At 39.3% G+C, this 16402-nt stretch overlaps 1 protein-coding gene across 2 annotated transcripts in view; it reads left to right on the top strand.

Annotated features, from left to right (window-relative positions):
* The window catches only part of Lrig3 (leucine rich repeats and immunoglobulin like domains 3), a 45811-nt gene that overhangs the window by 15173 nt on the left and 14236 nt on the right, over positions 1–16402 (top strand). For both annotated transcript variants that reach the window (XM_078053231.1, XM_078053230.1), the window contains exons 4-9: positions 11099–11230; positions 12111–12254; positions 13294–13437; positions 13771–13914; positions 14314–14457; positions 15345–15425. In XM_078053231.1, coding sequence (XP_077909357.1) covers positions 11099–11230; positions 12111–12254; positions 13294–13437; positions 13771–13914; positions 14314–14457; positions 15345–15425 — 789 coding nt within the window. The remainder of the gene's footprint in view (positions 1–11098; positions 11231–12110; positions 12255–13293; positions 13438–13770; positions 13915–14313; positions 14458–15344; positions 15426–16402) is intronic.

The following is a 16402-nucleotide window of genomic DNA, read 5'->3' on the forward strand; positions in this document are numbered from 1 at the left end:
TAAAGTCTCTCCCCCACCTTCGTACCAGCCATTTACATTGCTGCTTTGAAGTATTAGGTACAGCTTCTTCTAAGAGACTTCCCTCTTTGCCGAATGAGGCTTGTTCTGCCAAGACAGACACAACAATAAAGTGAGAGGTAGTAGCTTTTCATGATTGGGGTGGCAAGATTCAACATGTGTCTCCATTCTGGTCTAGTTACTTTTCCTTCTCTTCCTTATTATAGTTTCTCTGCTGGCTTCCACAGGCCAGAGGTTTGGGGCTCTGGTTGGGTAGAGACCAAAACAATCAGACTTCTAACCAATACCATCTCTTCTTTCTTTGGCTGAAAGTTCCTTAAGTACCAAATTCAAAACATGAAAGGAAAGGCAATTGTAAATATAAATACCTCCTTTCTAGCACTTACCAGCCCTTGTCTGCTGTCTCCCTCCCTCTTTGTGTAGCTTTCTCAGGCAGACAGAGCAGCCTCTAGAGTAAGGTGGAAGATAAGTTGGCATAGTAGGGTAGAATTCCTGCTGCAAGTACTGTAAAACATAGGATAAGTCTGGTACACATTTGTGGACTCTCAGTTTTATTGTGCATGAACAAGTTTGACTATTTTAATAGCAAATAAATACATTATGGAATAGCATCAAAAATGGGCACTTTTTTTTTTTTTAAATATGATGCTTTTGAATTTGATCACTGATCACTGTCTGATCCCCCAAAGGGCAATGGCCTTGTACTTTTCAAAGATGAAAGGTTGCTGATGGACTCAAGGTAATTGTCAACTAATTGTGTAAATCTGTCTTTGTCTTTGACTATGTACATGTAAGTATCAAAGAAAAGGTGGAAGGAATTAGAGTTTGCTAAATGATAAAACTGTTACAACGCCATTTTCATTGGTTCAAAGTGTCTATGGGCAGTCTTGTAACTTGGAATTAGAAGAGATATTTATCACTGTGGAGAAATCCCTGGAAGAGAGGTTATAGGACCTCCCTCCCCTGAGGGGACAAAGCTCATTCCTGGTGAGGAGCCTTTCCCATTGGCTGATGCTGTAGCTCTGATTGCCAGGACTTTTGTACATTAAGCTGAGCTCTGCTCTAGTGCAGATTCTGACTGCTCTCCTAAGCTCTGTGTGGTGGGGAAAACAATTTCCTTCTATTTTTGGCATCATAGTACTTACATATCTTAAAATACAAGGTTTTCTCAAAGCCCTTTCTCCTGGCTCAGATTCTTAGGCCATTTCTTGCATAGTATGGGGTCTCAACTGGCCCTGTCTATTAGCACTTTCTGTGGTGGAGGAAATCCCTAGAGCTTCATGCCCCTCTCTGAAAATAAAGACAAGGGATCACTGTGAGCTCACCAGCCTGTATGATCATACCACCACACTTTCTGTCCTATTTACAAGGACAAGTTAAATACTTGGGTGAAATCAAGATAATCTATGCCAGTGATGTTTCTGGTTCATTGTTCTGTGAGCCATATTGGAAAATAAAATGAAATGAATTTAGCCTGATGTGTTCATACTGAGTTAATGCTCTGTATGCCTGTTTATTAATTTGAGGTTCAGAATAGTGATGCAGTATTTTCTCATTTGTACTATCATCTCAAGTGAATGTTCTTTATATAGACTACATTTTTTTGTTAAATTACCTTGTAAAAGTCTGAGTCAAATGACTTTTCAGTGAGAAACAAATTACAGTAAATTTTTTGAGGGAAGAGTTTGCTTATTTGGGGATTTAAAGTGAAACTGGTGTTATTGATGGATTGAATTGCTTGCTGGTAGAGACTTCCTGTTAAGCATGGTGGGCTGAGTGCATTCATGTTACTCTGCTCCTTCCTGCACCCCATTAAAATGAAAGTAAAAGAATTGAAAAAGAAGGGTTATACCCACAGGAACAAAGAGAAAATAGAGAACAAAGAGAGGACACAATCGAAATAAAAAATGCCATAAAAATTTTGCAAGCAGATGGATAAATTACAACTGACTTAGAAGAAGGAGAAAGCAACTGATTTCCCAAAAAGGCAGGCATTTTATTTTTTATTTACTTATTTATTTATTTATTTTTTGAGTATACTGCAGATTCTCAGAATGGTTCTGGAATTCAGAACCTATAAAGGTGAGGTGCAGAACAGAATTGAAAATAGAGAATTAGTTAATAGTCTTTTACAAGAAGTATTCAGACTTCCCTTCACATTCCTACTCCAGAACGCAGAGCCCTTTCCCTAGCACAAAAAACTGGAAGTTTACTTTCACGAGAACTGGAATAGAAAGAAAGTTTCTGGAATTCAGGTAGGGGTTGTGGACACCCTCTTTGGAAATCACCAACATTAAGTTACTCCCGAATACTGAAGGTGACACCCCTGCTCTCAACTTAGTTCCCAGATAGCCTTCCCAGATGACAAGAGATGTGCTCCCCTGCACCCCCCAACGGAAGACTGAGGATTCAAGAGGGAAGACTCATAGAAAGTGACATGTGAACACACCACAGTCACCAGTGCAGAGACTCACTGCTTAGCAAGCCCATGTCACATGCAGCCCTCACTAAGCTGCTTAGTGCTCCTTTTTATCAAATCTGAGTGAATGGCCATTGGTCAGCAGACATCCGGAAGAGGTTTCTAACAACAAAGTCAGAGTCTGAAACAGCAAAATGGAGTCAGAGGCAGTGGGAAAAGGGTACTTGAGAACAAATGTGATATCTTTGGAGCGAGAAGAGAAGATGCTAAATCCACAAAACCAGAAGCATGGCAAAAAAAAAAAAAAAAAACCATTAAAAAAAGGAATATTCAGCAAGTTAGCTGAAAATAGAATTTAAGAATGCAATAAAAAAAACAATGTAGCAAGGTAATAGAAGTGTCAGGAAAAAGTTGAAAAAAATTTGTCAGAAAGAAGAACCCAAGGACCAAAGGATGGAAAACAGGAGAAGAACAAGTGAGCAAGTGGGAGGATTAGAAGACAAAGGAAGTCTTCACACCTCCCTAGATCAAAGTCTATGAGGAGACATTGATAGAAATAGAAGGGCAGAAATTTTCGGAGAAGAAAGTTTCCCATACTGGAGGGGTCATGTGTCTAGATTGAAAGGGTCTGCTAAGCGTCAGCACTGTGAAAAGAAGGAAAAAACCTATAGTAAACTATGTTTTCAGAATACTTGGGGTAAAACAGGTTCTGGGATGGGGTGTGGGAAGCATATATGCAGATCTCTAGGATTGACAGTGGCTCTGTAAGTGTTCTCCTGGCCGAACCTGCATCCCTTGGGAACTTAAAAGAAATGCAGACTCTTGAGCCCCTCCCCACACTCAGTGAAACAGAAACCCCAGAAGTGTTGGCTGCTCAACAACCTGGGCTTCAAGAAGCCCCTCCAGTTCTGATGTGTACTGCCATCTGAGGCCCCTGTCTCATCAAACTGCATCCGGGAGTGCTGTGATAGAACAAAATGGTGCCTTCTCTGTACTAAAAGAAAAAGGGTAGCTGATTTAATCTCAGTGCACACCTGAACTGTCAGCCTATAAAGAATTGTGTGTGTGTGTGTGGTGGGGGGTACCAGAAAGCTTGTATACTTGGTTTCTGAGGAAACTGCTGGAAGATGTGACCCAGGAAAATGAGGGATTAAACCAATAAAGATGAGAACTAATCTTCAAGTGATGGGACACCAGTGTAGGGGAGAGGTGAGATAAATCCTCCCAAAGGGAGGGTAGGTTCTAGAAGAGGCTATACAGTTTTTACATCATGCAGTTGTGTCTAGTAAATCTGGTGATATCCAGTGCTTATTTAGAATCTCAGGTCATTCGGTGTGGAAGAGATCATTCCATTTCCTTCCTTTTAACAGAGGAGAAAATCAAGAGTCAGAGAATCTGGTAGATCAAGACATGAAACTGAGAATCGAATCAGAATGCCCTCTCTAGGTAACTGTACTGGAGATCTTACTTTTAATAGTTAGATTCATGGAGGGAACCACTGTTTTTGTGTTTACTTTTTTGACTGGCAGCTGTAGTGGACATAATATTTCCTGATGAGCATTAGCATCTTGCACACATGGATGTATGCATCAATGCTTACGGGCCAATCTAGAGCCAATCTGAAGTTTTTGGACTAGTCAGGATTGTCTCCTTCAGGGTCTTGAACCCATTCATTTTATCCTGAGTTTTGGGAGCTCTAAAAACGAATTAGAGGTTCTCTCCACTCAAGTAAATCAGAGATAGTGGAGACACTCAAACAGGTGAACCATACCAGTGGTCTGTCGTGTGAAAATGGCTGGGGAAGGCCTCTGCCCCAAAATAGGGAGAACTTAAAAAAAATTTTTTTTAATCAAAAGAGAGCTTCTTATTGCACATAAATTATTTCAGATTAAAATGTCTTTGGTAATTATCTTCTTTATCATCCTGTTGTCTTCTAGGATTTGCTTGTAAATTTCTGTTTACACAGAGGACTAAGTTGAATTTACACTTGTTGATCAAAGAAGGGTTATTTTGTATGTGGTATGATTTTTTTTTCATTTTTAACATGTGTTCTAACTGGCACATGAATAGGGTCCTGATTTTGTAGGACCTGAGTATTAAAATACTGTGTTGTAGCCATCTTTATCCTGTTTTTGATCCAAGAGATAATTACATTTCATGTTGACCTGGCTTTGAGCTGAAAGAACTGAGTCTTTGCTCCTTACACCATGGCTCAGTTGCTGGTTAGCATCATTAGTCCTTAATCAAGAATCTGTCTCCTTGCAGAAGTTTCCTCAGTTGGCTTTATTCTTTGATGCCACACTACTGGTGAACCAGTCCAAACATGTGTTCTTTTAATGAAACTTCTTAATTATCTTTTTAGAAAAGAGATGAGCAGAGACAGTTTATTTTTATCTGTATGGGAAAGGTTCTTTGCTTGCCAAATTTTTCTGTTAAAAGAAGCCTGGTATTATGGGATGTTAGTTATTCCAGCCAAAGTAGTTTTCAGGGAGCCTTAAGGATACCATTTTTTTTAAATGGGAGTGTGTGTGTGTGTGGGGGGGGGCATACTGTAGTGTTAGACCTTAATGTATTTGCAAAATGTGGTATTTTCTTTAACAACTTATAACTTCTTTATAAATGGTGCTAAGCCGGTTGCTTGCAAATTATACGTAGAAATCAGGATTTCCTTGACTCAGCCAGACCATACCAGTCAATACATTTAATATGCTTACATGATAGTTATTTGTGTGGAATGGATGAGGTTAAGCAATTCTTAGTTGCAATAACTAAATTAGAATTAAGGGGTAGGGTTAGATTGGTACATTATAAGAAGTGAGAACATTGCAAATGTATAAAAATTGATTTCAAATTAACTCCATGCACACATCCTCTCCAAGTGGAAGATGCCATAGTGTACTTATGTATATACCTTCTTTCTTTTCTTTTTTTTGGGGGGGTGGGTACTGGGAATTGAACCTCAGGGGCATTTAACCACTGAGCCATATCTCCAGCCCGTTTGTATTTTTAGAGACAGGGTCTGAGTTCTTCACGCCTCTCTAAATTGTTGAGGCTGGCTTTGAATTCTTGATTCTCCTTCCTTAACCTCCTGAGCTGCTGGGATTACAGGCGTGCACCACCACGCTGTCTCATACCTTCTTCATACAAGATTGTATGTCTATACACCTCACAACTGCAAGACCTTGAGCTGTCTGTGCAATAGGTGGGAGACTGTTGAAACTGTCATCAAGAAGCTAGAGCTTGATTGATTCAGAAAATTCAGTGTGAAAAAATCTGATATTCTACTTCCTCACCAACAAAAACTATCTCCTCCTGGGGGTCTCCTTTTAAACTTCAGAAATAAAATAGCACTATTTATTTATATTCACTTAAGTCTGTACAAGTGCTTTTGAGACACTTCTGCTTCCTGATGATTACAGTGAGTCAAAAAGTGGTCCTGTTACTAACTTCTTCGGTTATATTTTACCTTTATTAGTTTAGTCCAGGTTTGCATTCAGAGCTAGTGAAATGAGCGCATTTCTAATATGTGAGAATAACACAATTCATTTTCCTAATGATCCTATTGTAATGCTGGAATTGGGCTGGTCTGATCAGTAGCATCTCACACCTGAGCAAGAGGGAGATGCTAGTCTGCCCCACATGCCTTAGAAGGCCTCAAACCAAAACAACAGAAACAACTAAAAATGTAGAACACAATGGTAAAGAATAGAGTCAATGCCAACTCTGGACCTTAGTCCCAAGGACAGAGCTACAGATCTTAAAAAAAAAAAAAAAAAAAAAACTAGGCCTATGTGCAGGGGAGAAGAGCTCAGGAAACTGTGGTCCCCACCCCAGAGCCTGTGTCTAGTTAGGCCACCACCCTGGTGCTAGCATAGTCTCTGTGTCCACCACATCAAGTTAGGAGCCTCCTCAGGAGGATCACAAGTTCAAAGCCAGCCTTAACAATTTAGTGAGGCTGTAAGCAACTTAGCGAGGCCTTATCTCAAAATAAAAAATAAATATTAAGGGCTAGGGATGTGGCCCAGTGGTTAAAGCACCTCTGGGTTCAATCCCCTGACCAAAAAAACCCCCACAAAAATTAGGAGCCTCCTACATGGTGCCCCTGCGCCTGTTCTTGTCTGCCCTTCATCCAGTCTTTATACCCATGACTGCCAGAGCAGCCACTGTGTAGCACATGTGACCCCACTATTAGAAATGCTTTGGCTTCTCCTCACAGCTGATCTTGAGATAGAGGCTAAATGCCTGACATGGTTTCCAGGGCCCTGCTTGATCTACTCTTTCTTCTCTTCTCGGCCAACTCATTCTTGAGCTTCATATTTCTCCAGTATCTAGCCGGGAACTCCGAACTCCAGCCATCGAGACATTTTTTTTTTTTTCATTTCCTCAAAGAAAACACGCCTTGCTTCACTTTCACTGCCGCCAAGCTAACCCCTCATCCTTCAGGTCTTAGCATAGTTCCCCTGGCAAGTTTTGTGACCCATGCCCACCCTCACTGTACCCACTGCTCTTGAGGAGTCTGCCCTCTGTACTTGCTCTGCTCCCTCTTCCTTTCACAGCGCTTACCACACTATTGACCTCTCCTGTTTGCCTGTTCTCTCCCCTAGACTTCAGGCTTGGTGGGGTCAAGGCATCTCCATCCTGGTTAATGGATAGGTCTCCCTGTAGCCCTACATCATCAGACAGCAGTGGGGTACCCACATCTGCCTCCGCATTTTAAAAAGGTATTTGGCAAAGCTGGTCAAAAGATGGAATTGGCAACAGAATGAAGCCATTATTATTGAACCTAAGGAGCCAAGGCTGAAATATCTGGGACTCCTCTTTTTCCCGTGGTCTTAGAAGCCTGAAGGAACCTTCTGCCTCCCCCCACAACCATGCTCCCAGTTCTGTTTGTCCACAGGGGTTAATTATACTTCATCTCAGTAATGATTTGACTGAGGAACTCCCTGTACTCTAAACAGAGAAGACCAAAATATTTCTAGTCTCTCAGGTGGGTTTGCATGAACCTAAAGCACCTTTCAGTGCTTATAGTACCATGTTCTGATTTTTTGAACAATGGAAAGATGGCATTTCTACGTGGCTTAAATAACAGAAAAAGTATTGACACAGTTTTATTTTTGTTCAGGTGTTGCACATATCCTGCCAAAAATATTAATTAACTGCAATGCTTTTTACTATGTCGATCAACTTTGGCATTTATCCATATTTGAAGAAAAATGAAAGCTGGAGCTGAATTGAATCTTTGTCTCCTAGAAGTGACTATTTTGACCCACTCTGTGAAATAAACTTATTTTGGAAGTTTCAGATGATAGAGATTTTTTTTAATCTAATTTTTTTTAACTGAAATCTTACTTTTTTACCTTTCTTTCATGATATAAAGCAAGTTTTTTTTAGGAGGGGGTTTGTTTTGTGTTTTAAACTGGTACATATCAGGTGGTTATTTGCCAGTTACTTTAAGTGCTAATAAGAAACTGGCATTTGGATTTAATTCAGTTCCATTAGGACAGATTTAAATTTTTGTGATACAGGGGCTATTATCCTGGCAGTTGTAAGGGATTTTTGTGCTGGAGCGCAAAGCTGACAAAGACTGTACTGTGCATGCTCCATCTATAACTGAGCACTTTCACACTGCAATTTAGGAGGTGTGCAGTTCAGGAAATTGCTGGCTTTGGCTGGAGTATACTTTTACTGCAAGGAAAATTTTATTCGTCACTCAAGTAATTGGCAGTTTTAATACCTTGTTCATAATTGCCTTATAAACAAACGAATATATAAACCAAAGATTGTATGGTCTGTTATCTTGTAGCCTTGTTTGACCAGGGTGATAGACACCTGTGAGTCTCGCTCTCCCTCCCCTGAAACCCTAATTTGCTCCATTTATTGCAAAAATCTCTGGCTAAGTGTTTTCTTTCTGTTGTTTTTAAATACTGTGTAAGTGTAGCTATACTAGACCCAGACAGCCTGGGGGCCAAAACCAGATGCAGATTTATGAAAGGAGATGTAGCTAGGGACAGAGCAAGGTCTGGAGAGAAGGGGCACTTGGACATTTCAGGGTTACTGCACTCTTGGTGGGAGGACATCCTGATAATGCAAACATTGGTTTATGTATTTTAGAAAAAATTTGTGTGCCCCAAAAGTGTGGTTTTGTTTAACCCACACACCCTGACCCTGAAGGCCTGTGGCTTGTCCCTTGGATAGATTCCATCTCCGGGTCCTAGAAATTGACTAATTGTCTTTCTTGCATTACCCTTTACCTCACAACTAGATCAAGGAGTTTACGCACTGGCGAATCCAGATGTGGGAAATGGTCAAAATCAGAGGTCATGGCTGACTGGATTCTAAACAAATTCTGGAAGACTTTATGGGAATCTGAGGGGTTTGCTAATTTGTGATTTGTACACAGAACTGCTAATACTTTTTGTTTTTAACTTTGTTGTTAATTGCCAAGTTCAGCTCTTAAAATATGTATTTTCTAGGCTTGTATAGGATTACTTTTTTAAAAAATGGAGTTAAATTCTCTGTTGGCTTGGATTTTTAAAGATCAAAAATGACATAAAAATCATTTGCTGTGGTGTTTAGCAATATTTTGAGAAGTTGTGTTAGTTTTTGTTTAAATACATAACTTAGGGCCTGTTTTCTCCTCCTTATTGTTCTTTATTGTGGAGAAAACAGCGCCTGACATTTGCACATAATCAGGAATACAACCTTCTAACTCCAGAGGGTCAAGTGTAAACGGGAGAGGTCCTGTTCTAGGGCATTTGTGAGTGTTGGCACTGTGAAGGCTTGGTGAACCAGGTGGAGTCCTATGTTCACTTCAAGCCTTCTGGCTTCAACTTCTGTTGAGCAGTTTTGCAAGGTGAAGCATTTTAGATCTTTCTGAAGGTACATCTCCAGTAAGAATTTAATTGCCAAAATATCTTTGATACTCTGAATTCTTTGAGACAAGCCTTCAGGAATTGCTTTGGGACCAATTTAGACTTATGCTCTGAGATGGCTTAGAAATACTCAGCTTGTTACATGAAAAGCCCTGATTTTTAGATTTTAAAACCATCTATTATATCTCTATCAGAGAGATTATTTTATGATTAAATAGCATAGAATATGAGAAGTGTTTGGCATAGGGCTTGACCCCTATTCTTTGCTCAACACTACTAGATTTCATACACATTCCAGGGTAGAGATAAAGATATATGTCTGCTTCTAATAAACTTGCAATATGGCAAAGAAGACCAGCTATGGACATACGATGTCAGAATGCAGTATAGGATTTGGTGAATATAAGTAAGTGCTATACCTAACTCAGGAAACTTCTGAGGTTGGGAGATGCCTGAAACATATACTAATACAGAAGAACTTAATAAACTCAGAGTGTTATAGAATCCAGCTATTGATAAAGGAGATACAGATATGAGATATATCTTCTAAGTTTTCTTGTTAAGTAAAGATTAACTGCAGACCAAAGAAATACAAGGTGTGATCTTTGTAACAGCTCTGCCTACAACATACAGATTGTTTCACCATTCCTTGGGTTGTAAAGAGAAGACCTTCTCATGATTTGTAGGAGGGCTCTTATCTTCCCAACTTTTCTGCTTTGCTGTGTTAATTACCCCCCCCCCCCACCGCCAGATGATGGTCTAAAAAGACCTAGCTACCTGATCTAATATGGCAGTGGAGATGACTTGCATGTCTGTTTGATTCCTGTTTTCTAACAAAATTGCCACTTAGCTGAATTTCCCATTGGGACCGGTAGTATTGATGTCCTTTTAAGAAGTTTGACTTGGCCTCTTTTTATTTTATTGGTTTGTTTTCCTGTTTTTCCCGCCATGTAAAGTCCAGTAACATTTTCAGAACTGTCCTCGATGGTGGGACAGAACTGTGTGTTTTGTCCCTTTTGATAGCTACTGCCTACTGTAACCAAGGAACTAAATTCTAACATTTAATTGACTAAAATTTAAAGAGCTATATGTGACTAGTGGCTCCTGGGCTGTGCATCTTGGTTTAGACTGTTAATGTCAAACCTGTCTTAACCTAACTGCCCAGGGATTAGACTAGTATGATCTTACATAATATTTTTATTGAAAGTATTGAAAGCCCTGGAGCATCTCTACTGGCATTGAAACTTTGGCAATGCATTGAAACTTGCTGTTGCTAAAAGGAAAAAAAAAATCTTTCCAGAATGGTTTTTAAAAAAGCCCCATTCTCGTGAGTATTTGAAGTTCACTGGCACCTGTAGTGTGGGTACCTGGCAAGAGAAGAATAAGATTCTAAATCAGGAAGAAGAAATGGGAAATAATTTCATCAGTGCTTATATCCCTCTTGATACTAGGACTTTCACTTACCATGTAAGAAGATGAGGAAGAACTATTTTGAAAAATAGCATGTTGTCTTAAATGGACAGCTACTGCCAAATAGTATCAGACTTATAGGAATGTGTTTCATATGTTCTAATATGATATGATTTAAGATTTAGTGAATAAATTAAAGTGGTTGTAGAATTACTGCTTAACTTTCAAAAGTACTGTTTTAATCACCATTGCCTATTTTTTAAGAACAAGTTAGGAACAGAGAAGATTCTTCTTTCTTCAGCAGGAATAGGAAATATTTTTCTCCTTTCATTTTTTTTGTACCATTAAACCAGTTATCTGTGCTGTCTTTTAATTCCAGAGCTGGAAATAGGATTGCAGAGATATTACCTGAACATCTAAAACAATTTCAGTCCCTTGAAACTTTGGATCTAAGCAGCAACAATATTTCGGAACTTAAAACTGCATTTCCACCCCTTCAACTCAAATATCTGTAAGTGAAGTTTTTTCTACCAAAGTTTTTATCTCCAATGAAAATATCATGTTATAATGAAAAAAAAAAAAAAGATACAACAAACACTGCCTAACTACTGATGGATGAAAAAATATAACTTTCTTATTGATTTGAGATTTGTGGTAACCTCAATCTCCATTTTATTCTGACACTTTGGGATTATCTTTGACTATATAAAAAATTGTGTTAAAATGTTTCTTTAAAAAAAAAATCAAAGTTAAACTTTGCTGTTTTTTTTTTCCATTTTGTTTTGTGTTTTTGTTATTTTTTTTTTAGGGGGGTTGTTTGTTTGTTTGTTTATTTATTTTGGTACTGGGGATTAAATCCAGGGCCACTTAAACACTAAGCCACATCCCCAGTCCTTTTTATATTTTATTTTGAGACAGGGTTTCACAAGTTGCTGAGGTTGGCTTTGAACTTGCGATCCTCCTGCCTCAGCCTCCCAAGCTGCTGGGATTATAGACTTGTGCGACTGTGCCTGGCTTGCTGTGTTTTAGTTAATAAATGAATGTCACAAAAGTAGAGGCTTATCTTAACAGATTTTTGTAACATTCAAGCCTCCCACTCTTTTCCCAGCAATACATGTGATATTCTTGTTATTTGCTTATGGATTTGAGTGTTGGGATGGAACCCAAGACCTCACAAATGCCATGCATGCATTTACCCCCTGAGCTATACCCCCTAGCCCATGTGTATGAATCTTCACATCAACATTTGTCCACAAGGACCTAAGGGTAATTATTGTAAATATCCATTGAATGTTAGGCTCTCTGGAGATTCTTTATAATGCACAGTGGTTGCATGCACTTAAACTCCCAGAGAAACCAGAAAGAGCAGCTCATCCTCAAACGTTCAACAGGTACATCAACAGCAACCGAGTCACATCCATGGAACCTGGGTATTTTGACAATTTGGCCAACACACTCTTGGTGCTGAAGCTGAACAGGAACCGAATCTCAACTATCCCACCCAAGATGTTTAAACTGCCCCAGCTGCAACACCTGTAAGTCCAGTGTCCTCTTGGATACTGTTTCCCTCACTTCCTCCAAATCCTGATGTCTGTATTCCAGACTTCACACTCTGGTAAAAGGCATTTTGAAGCAAGCACGTGGCCACCTTTCTTCTGAGAGCTGGGGTTGTAGAATCTTTGAATTGGGAGGATCCTTAATCATCACCCACTACCAGCTGCTGCCTGACAAGACACTGTAGATTGATACTGAAGGAGGGAACAGTGTTATCATTGAATGGCCTCCTTACAAAGGTGCCATTGTGGCACCAAAGAAATCATGGGGCTCCCAACAGCTGCAGTTTATGAGAATAATGCCGACAACTCCAGGAGGCCCCGATAGCTTAAGAGGCTGTAAAGAACTGTCTTGTTAATAATGGGAGAATGATCTGTGAACAGGCTCCTGCAGTAGTGGTTTTCAGCCTTGGCTGCACATTACAGAGACTTGGGGAGCTTTTAAAAATCCCAGCACCCAGGCCACGCCCTAGACCAATTACATTAAAACCTCTGGGAGTAAGAGCCAGGCTTCAGTAACTTTTAAAACTCCCCAGGTGGTTCCAGTGTGCAGCCAAGATTGAGAACTACATACAGCCTTAAAAGAAATAATTAAACCTAAAAAGTCAGGGAAGAGAGTAACCAATTTTGTAAGCAGAAGGAGCAGGATACTCTTGAAGGCCCTGATCCTGAAAAGACCTCACGTTTTAGTGGAATGTTTAATGTCCTCATTCTGGATCATTTAAAAACAAATATTAATTGATATGCTTCTATGCTGAGTGGACTGTGGTTTAGAAACTCAAGTGCAGTCTGGTTTCAATATTTTATTATTCCAAAAATACATCCCATGTTTCAGACAGAAATTCACTCACTGCTAATAAACTGAAATTCTTCTCAATAAAAATGTTTAGAAATTTAAAACGTTCTATGTAATTTAACACCGACTGGGTTAAATATATTGTAGTAATGACACATTTTATTACTCCCTCCAGAATTTAATTGTCATATAAGCTAACTGTTTAATTTGTCATATCCAATGCAGTGAACTGAACCGAAACAAGATTAAAAATGTAGATGGACTCTCATTCCAAGGGCTTAGTGCTCTGAAGTCTCTGAAAATGCAAAGGAACGGAGTAACAAAACTTATGGATGGAGCTTTTTGGGGCCTCAGCAACATGGAAATCTTGTAAGTGTGGGTTCCCACAGTTCCTACTCAGCGAGCAAGAAGGTAGAACACCCAGTAGTTCCCACTTGAAATACTGTGTTAAAATCTCATAGTGCGCAATCTTATTTATAATTTACTATTGAGTTTTGTTTCAGGTAATCTGGTTGAAAATTCCTAAGCACATAAAACTTATAAGAAAGATTTTAGAGTATTTTCTGCCAAAATCTTCTGATAGCAAGAGCTAAATATCTATTAAATAATAGGAATGTGCCCTCGGGTGGAATCATTTGTCCCCTTAGAAGAGACTCAGTAATGAACTTTGGATTCTGCCTTTGATTCTTCTTATAAATGTAGGCAGCTGGACCACAACAACCTAACAGAGATTACCAAAGGCTGGCTTTATGGCTTGCTGATGCTGCAGGAACTTCATCTCAGCCAGAATGCCATCAACAGGATCAGCCCTGATGCCTGGGAGTTCTGCCAGAAACTCAGTGAGCTGTGAGTTGCCTTTTATTCTCAGGTTTGAGAGCAGGGATCATGCCAGAGCATGAGCTTCTTACCACTGATCTGTGAAATTTTCATAACAAAGTTTCCAAGGTGACAGATTTTTTTTTCTTTTTTTCACATGCAACCTCGTCCTTATATTTATTGTTGTGATAAGTTGAAGCCAACTCTGCTGTTTCGTGGTGCATGGGCAAAAGCAATCATGGTTATTTTGTTGTTGTTTTTTTTAAATTATTGGGAATAAAAATAATGTTTACCCTGAGTATTGTTGAGGTCAGATTTTAAAATAAGGATTGTCATAGTTACATTTATTACCTGTCCGTCAGGAAGCAAATCGTCATGTTGAATGGAAAAGTCAAAGCCATTTTCTAAAATTCCTTTTTTTCTTTATAGGGACCTAACTTTCAACCACTTATCGAGGTTAGATGATTCAAGCTTCCTTGGCCTCAGCCTACTAAACACATTGCACATTGGGAACAACAAAGTCAGCTACATCTCGGACTGTGCCTTCCGGGGGCTTTCCAGTTTAAAGACTTTGTAAGTTACACTTTCTGTTTTCGGTACATGAACCTAATTGGTTCCTAAATGCGCCCACTTTTCTCCCAGCAGATTTCCTTTGTTGTCAAGGAAATGTGTACAGCCTCAAAAGTAGCATCTTAATCTTTCCCAGAACAGTTTGATTAAAATGAATCCATTTTATCCACATGTGTTTCATAAAGGGATTCAAAGGACAGTGATCAGATTTTCTGGGTGATTATGGTTAGCCGTCTCAGGATCTCCAGGAAGTTGATAACTGCCGAAGAGGGACACAGTTTTAAATCCACTAACTTTTCTTTATAAAATGCAGATTAAAAATTACCCAGAGCAAAAAGATAGACAAAGGGCAGTGGAGGATGATGCTTGCTTCTCTTGCCAGTTACATCTACAACCTGATCACTGTCCTAAGAGAAAGAGAGTTGAATTAATTGACCTTTGAAAAATCTCTCAGATATTAATTTAACATTGTGCAATGGGCTTTTGATTTTTGCGCTGTCAGAAATTTGTGCTCTGTTCCCTGTTTGAAACATTACATAATTGAAAGACGCTGTATGCTTTGGCGAACTCCTGCTTGTGTGGTTGGAACTGTGGTTTCAAAGTTTAATGCAGTTTTCAGACTCTTCAAGTCTTCAGAATTTAGTCATCTTGATACAGGAATTAACAAGGCCAGAGTCAGCTATCTGGATTTGGGGCAGAAACTTAAAATGTGGTTTGAGGGAAGAGTGTAGACTATGAGAGGTGCCTTGGGAAGCGAAGAGTTTAGGATTTTGAAAGGGGTGGAGATGATAGGGGGAATTATGAGGAGTTTGTTACAAATAGCATGCCACCTGGGTGGTGATCTTGGGTTTCTGAAGCATCTCTCCTAAGATAATGCTCTTTTTAATTAGGGATCTGAAGAACAATGAGATTTCATGGACTATTGAAGACATGAATGGTGCTTTCTCTGGGCTTGACAAACTGAGACGCCTGTGAGTATTATTTGCCTCATAATTTGGCTCAGTCTTTGACTTAAAATTTTTGTCTTAATTGAAGTCAGTTCCACAAATTAACACTGTAAAGAGATTATAAGTTGATGTATAATCCTGTTGCTACCCTGTATCATTTCCCCCAAATGAGTGTTCTACAAGATGTGTATATAATAATTAGCTTTTGTTCCTTGGATAAAAGGGGGAAAAAATTTTAACATTTAAGGTGTACAATTGATCTCAATGTCTACTAATATATAACTACATTTTTAATTATTTTCACTGCTTAGACTTTGGGAATTATCATTGGGTAAAAGTAGGCATACTTACTGTTAGTCAGCTTTTTATTGCTGTGACCAAAATAACCTGACGAGCAATTCAGAGTAGGGAAAGATTATTTGGGGTGCATGGTTTCAGAGGTTGAGTCCATGGGTGGCCAACTCCATTGCTCTGGGCCTGAGAAGATGCAGAGCATCATGGAGGAATAGAGTGGTGGAGGAGTACTGCCCAGCTCATAGCAATCCAGGAAACAGAGAGGGCATGCAGGAGCGAAGGAGCCAGGGATAGGATTTAATCCCCAAGCGTACTCTCTCAGTGACCTGCCTACAGTTTTTACCCAATATTCAAATTATTAACCCGTCAAGCAGATTAATCCACTGATAAAGATCCAGTCATTTCACCTGTGAACATCACTGCACTGCCACCTGAGCAATTCAGAGGATATCTCATGGCCAAACCATAACACTAACGTGAACATTTAAACCCTATGTGTTACATTCTACTCACATGAATTTTCAAACAAAGTGATCCAGTGATTAATACTGCAGAAGGTCCCCAAAATACAGAATGAAAACACATTTAGCCATAAAACATTCTTACAGATGGCCAAAATTTGTTTTAAGCCGACTATGAAGATATCCAAAGAGGAGGGGAAGAAGAAAACTTCCACTATTGTGTGCTTTATCCGAAAGAATTTCCTT

Source organism: Ictidomys tridecemlineatus, chromosome 6, assembly GCF_052094955.1.
Source record: "Ictidomys tridecemlineatus isolate mIctTri1 chromosome 6, mIctTri1.hap1, whole genome shotgun sequence".
Classification (NCBI taxonomy): Eukaryota; Metazoa; Chordata; class Mammalia; order Rodentia; family Sciuridae; genus Ictidomys; species Ictidomys tridecemlineatus.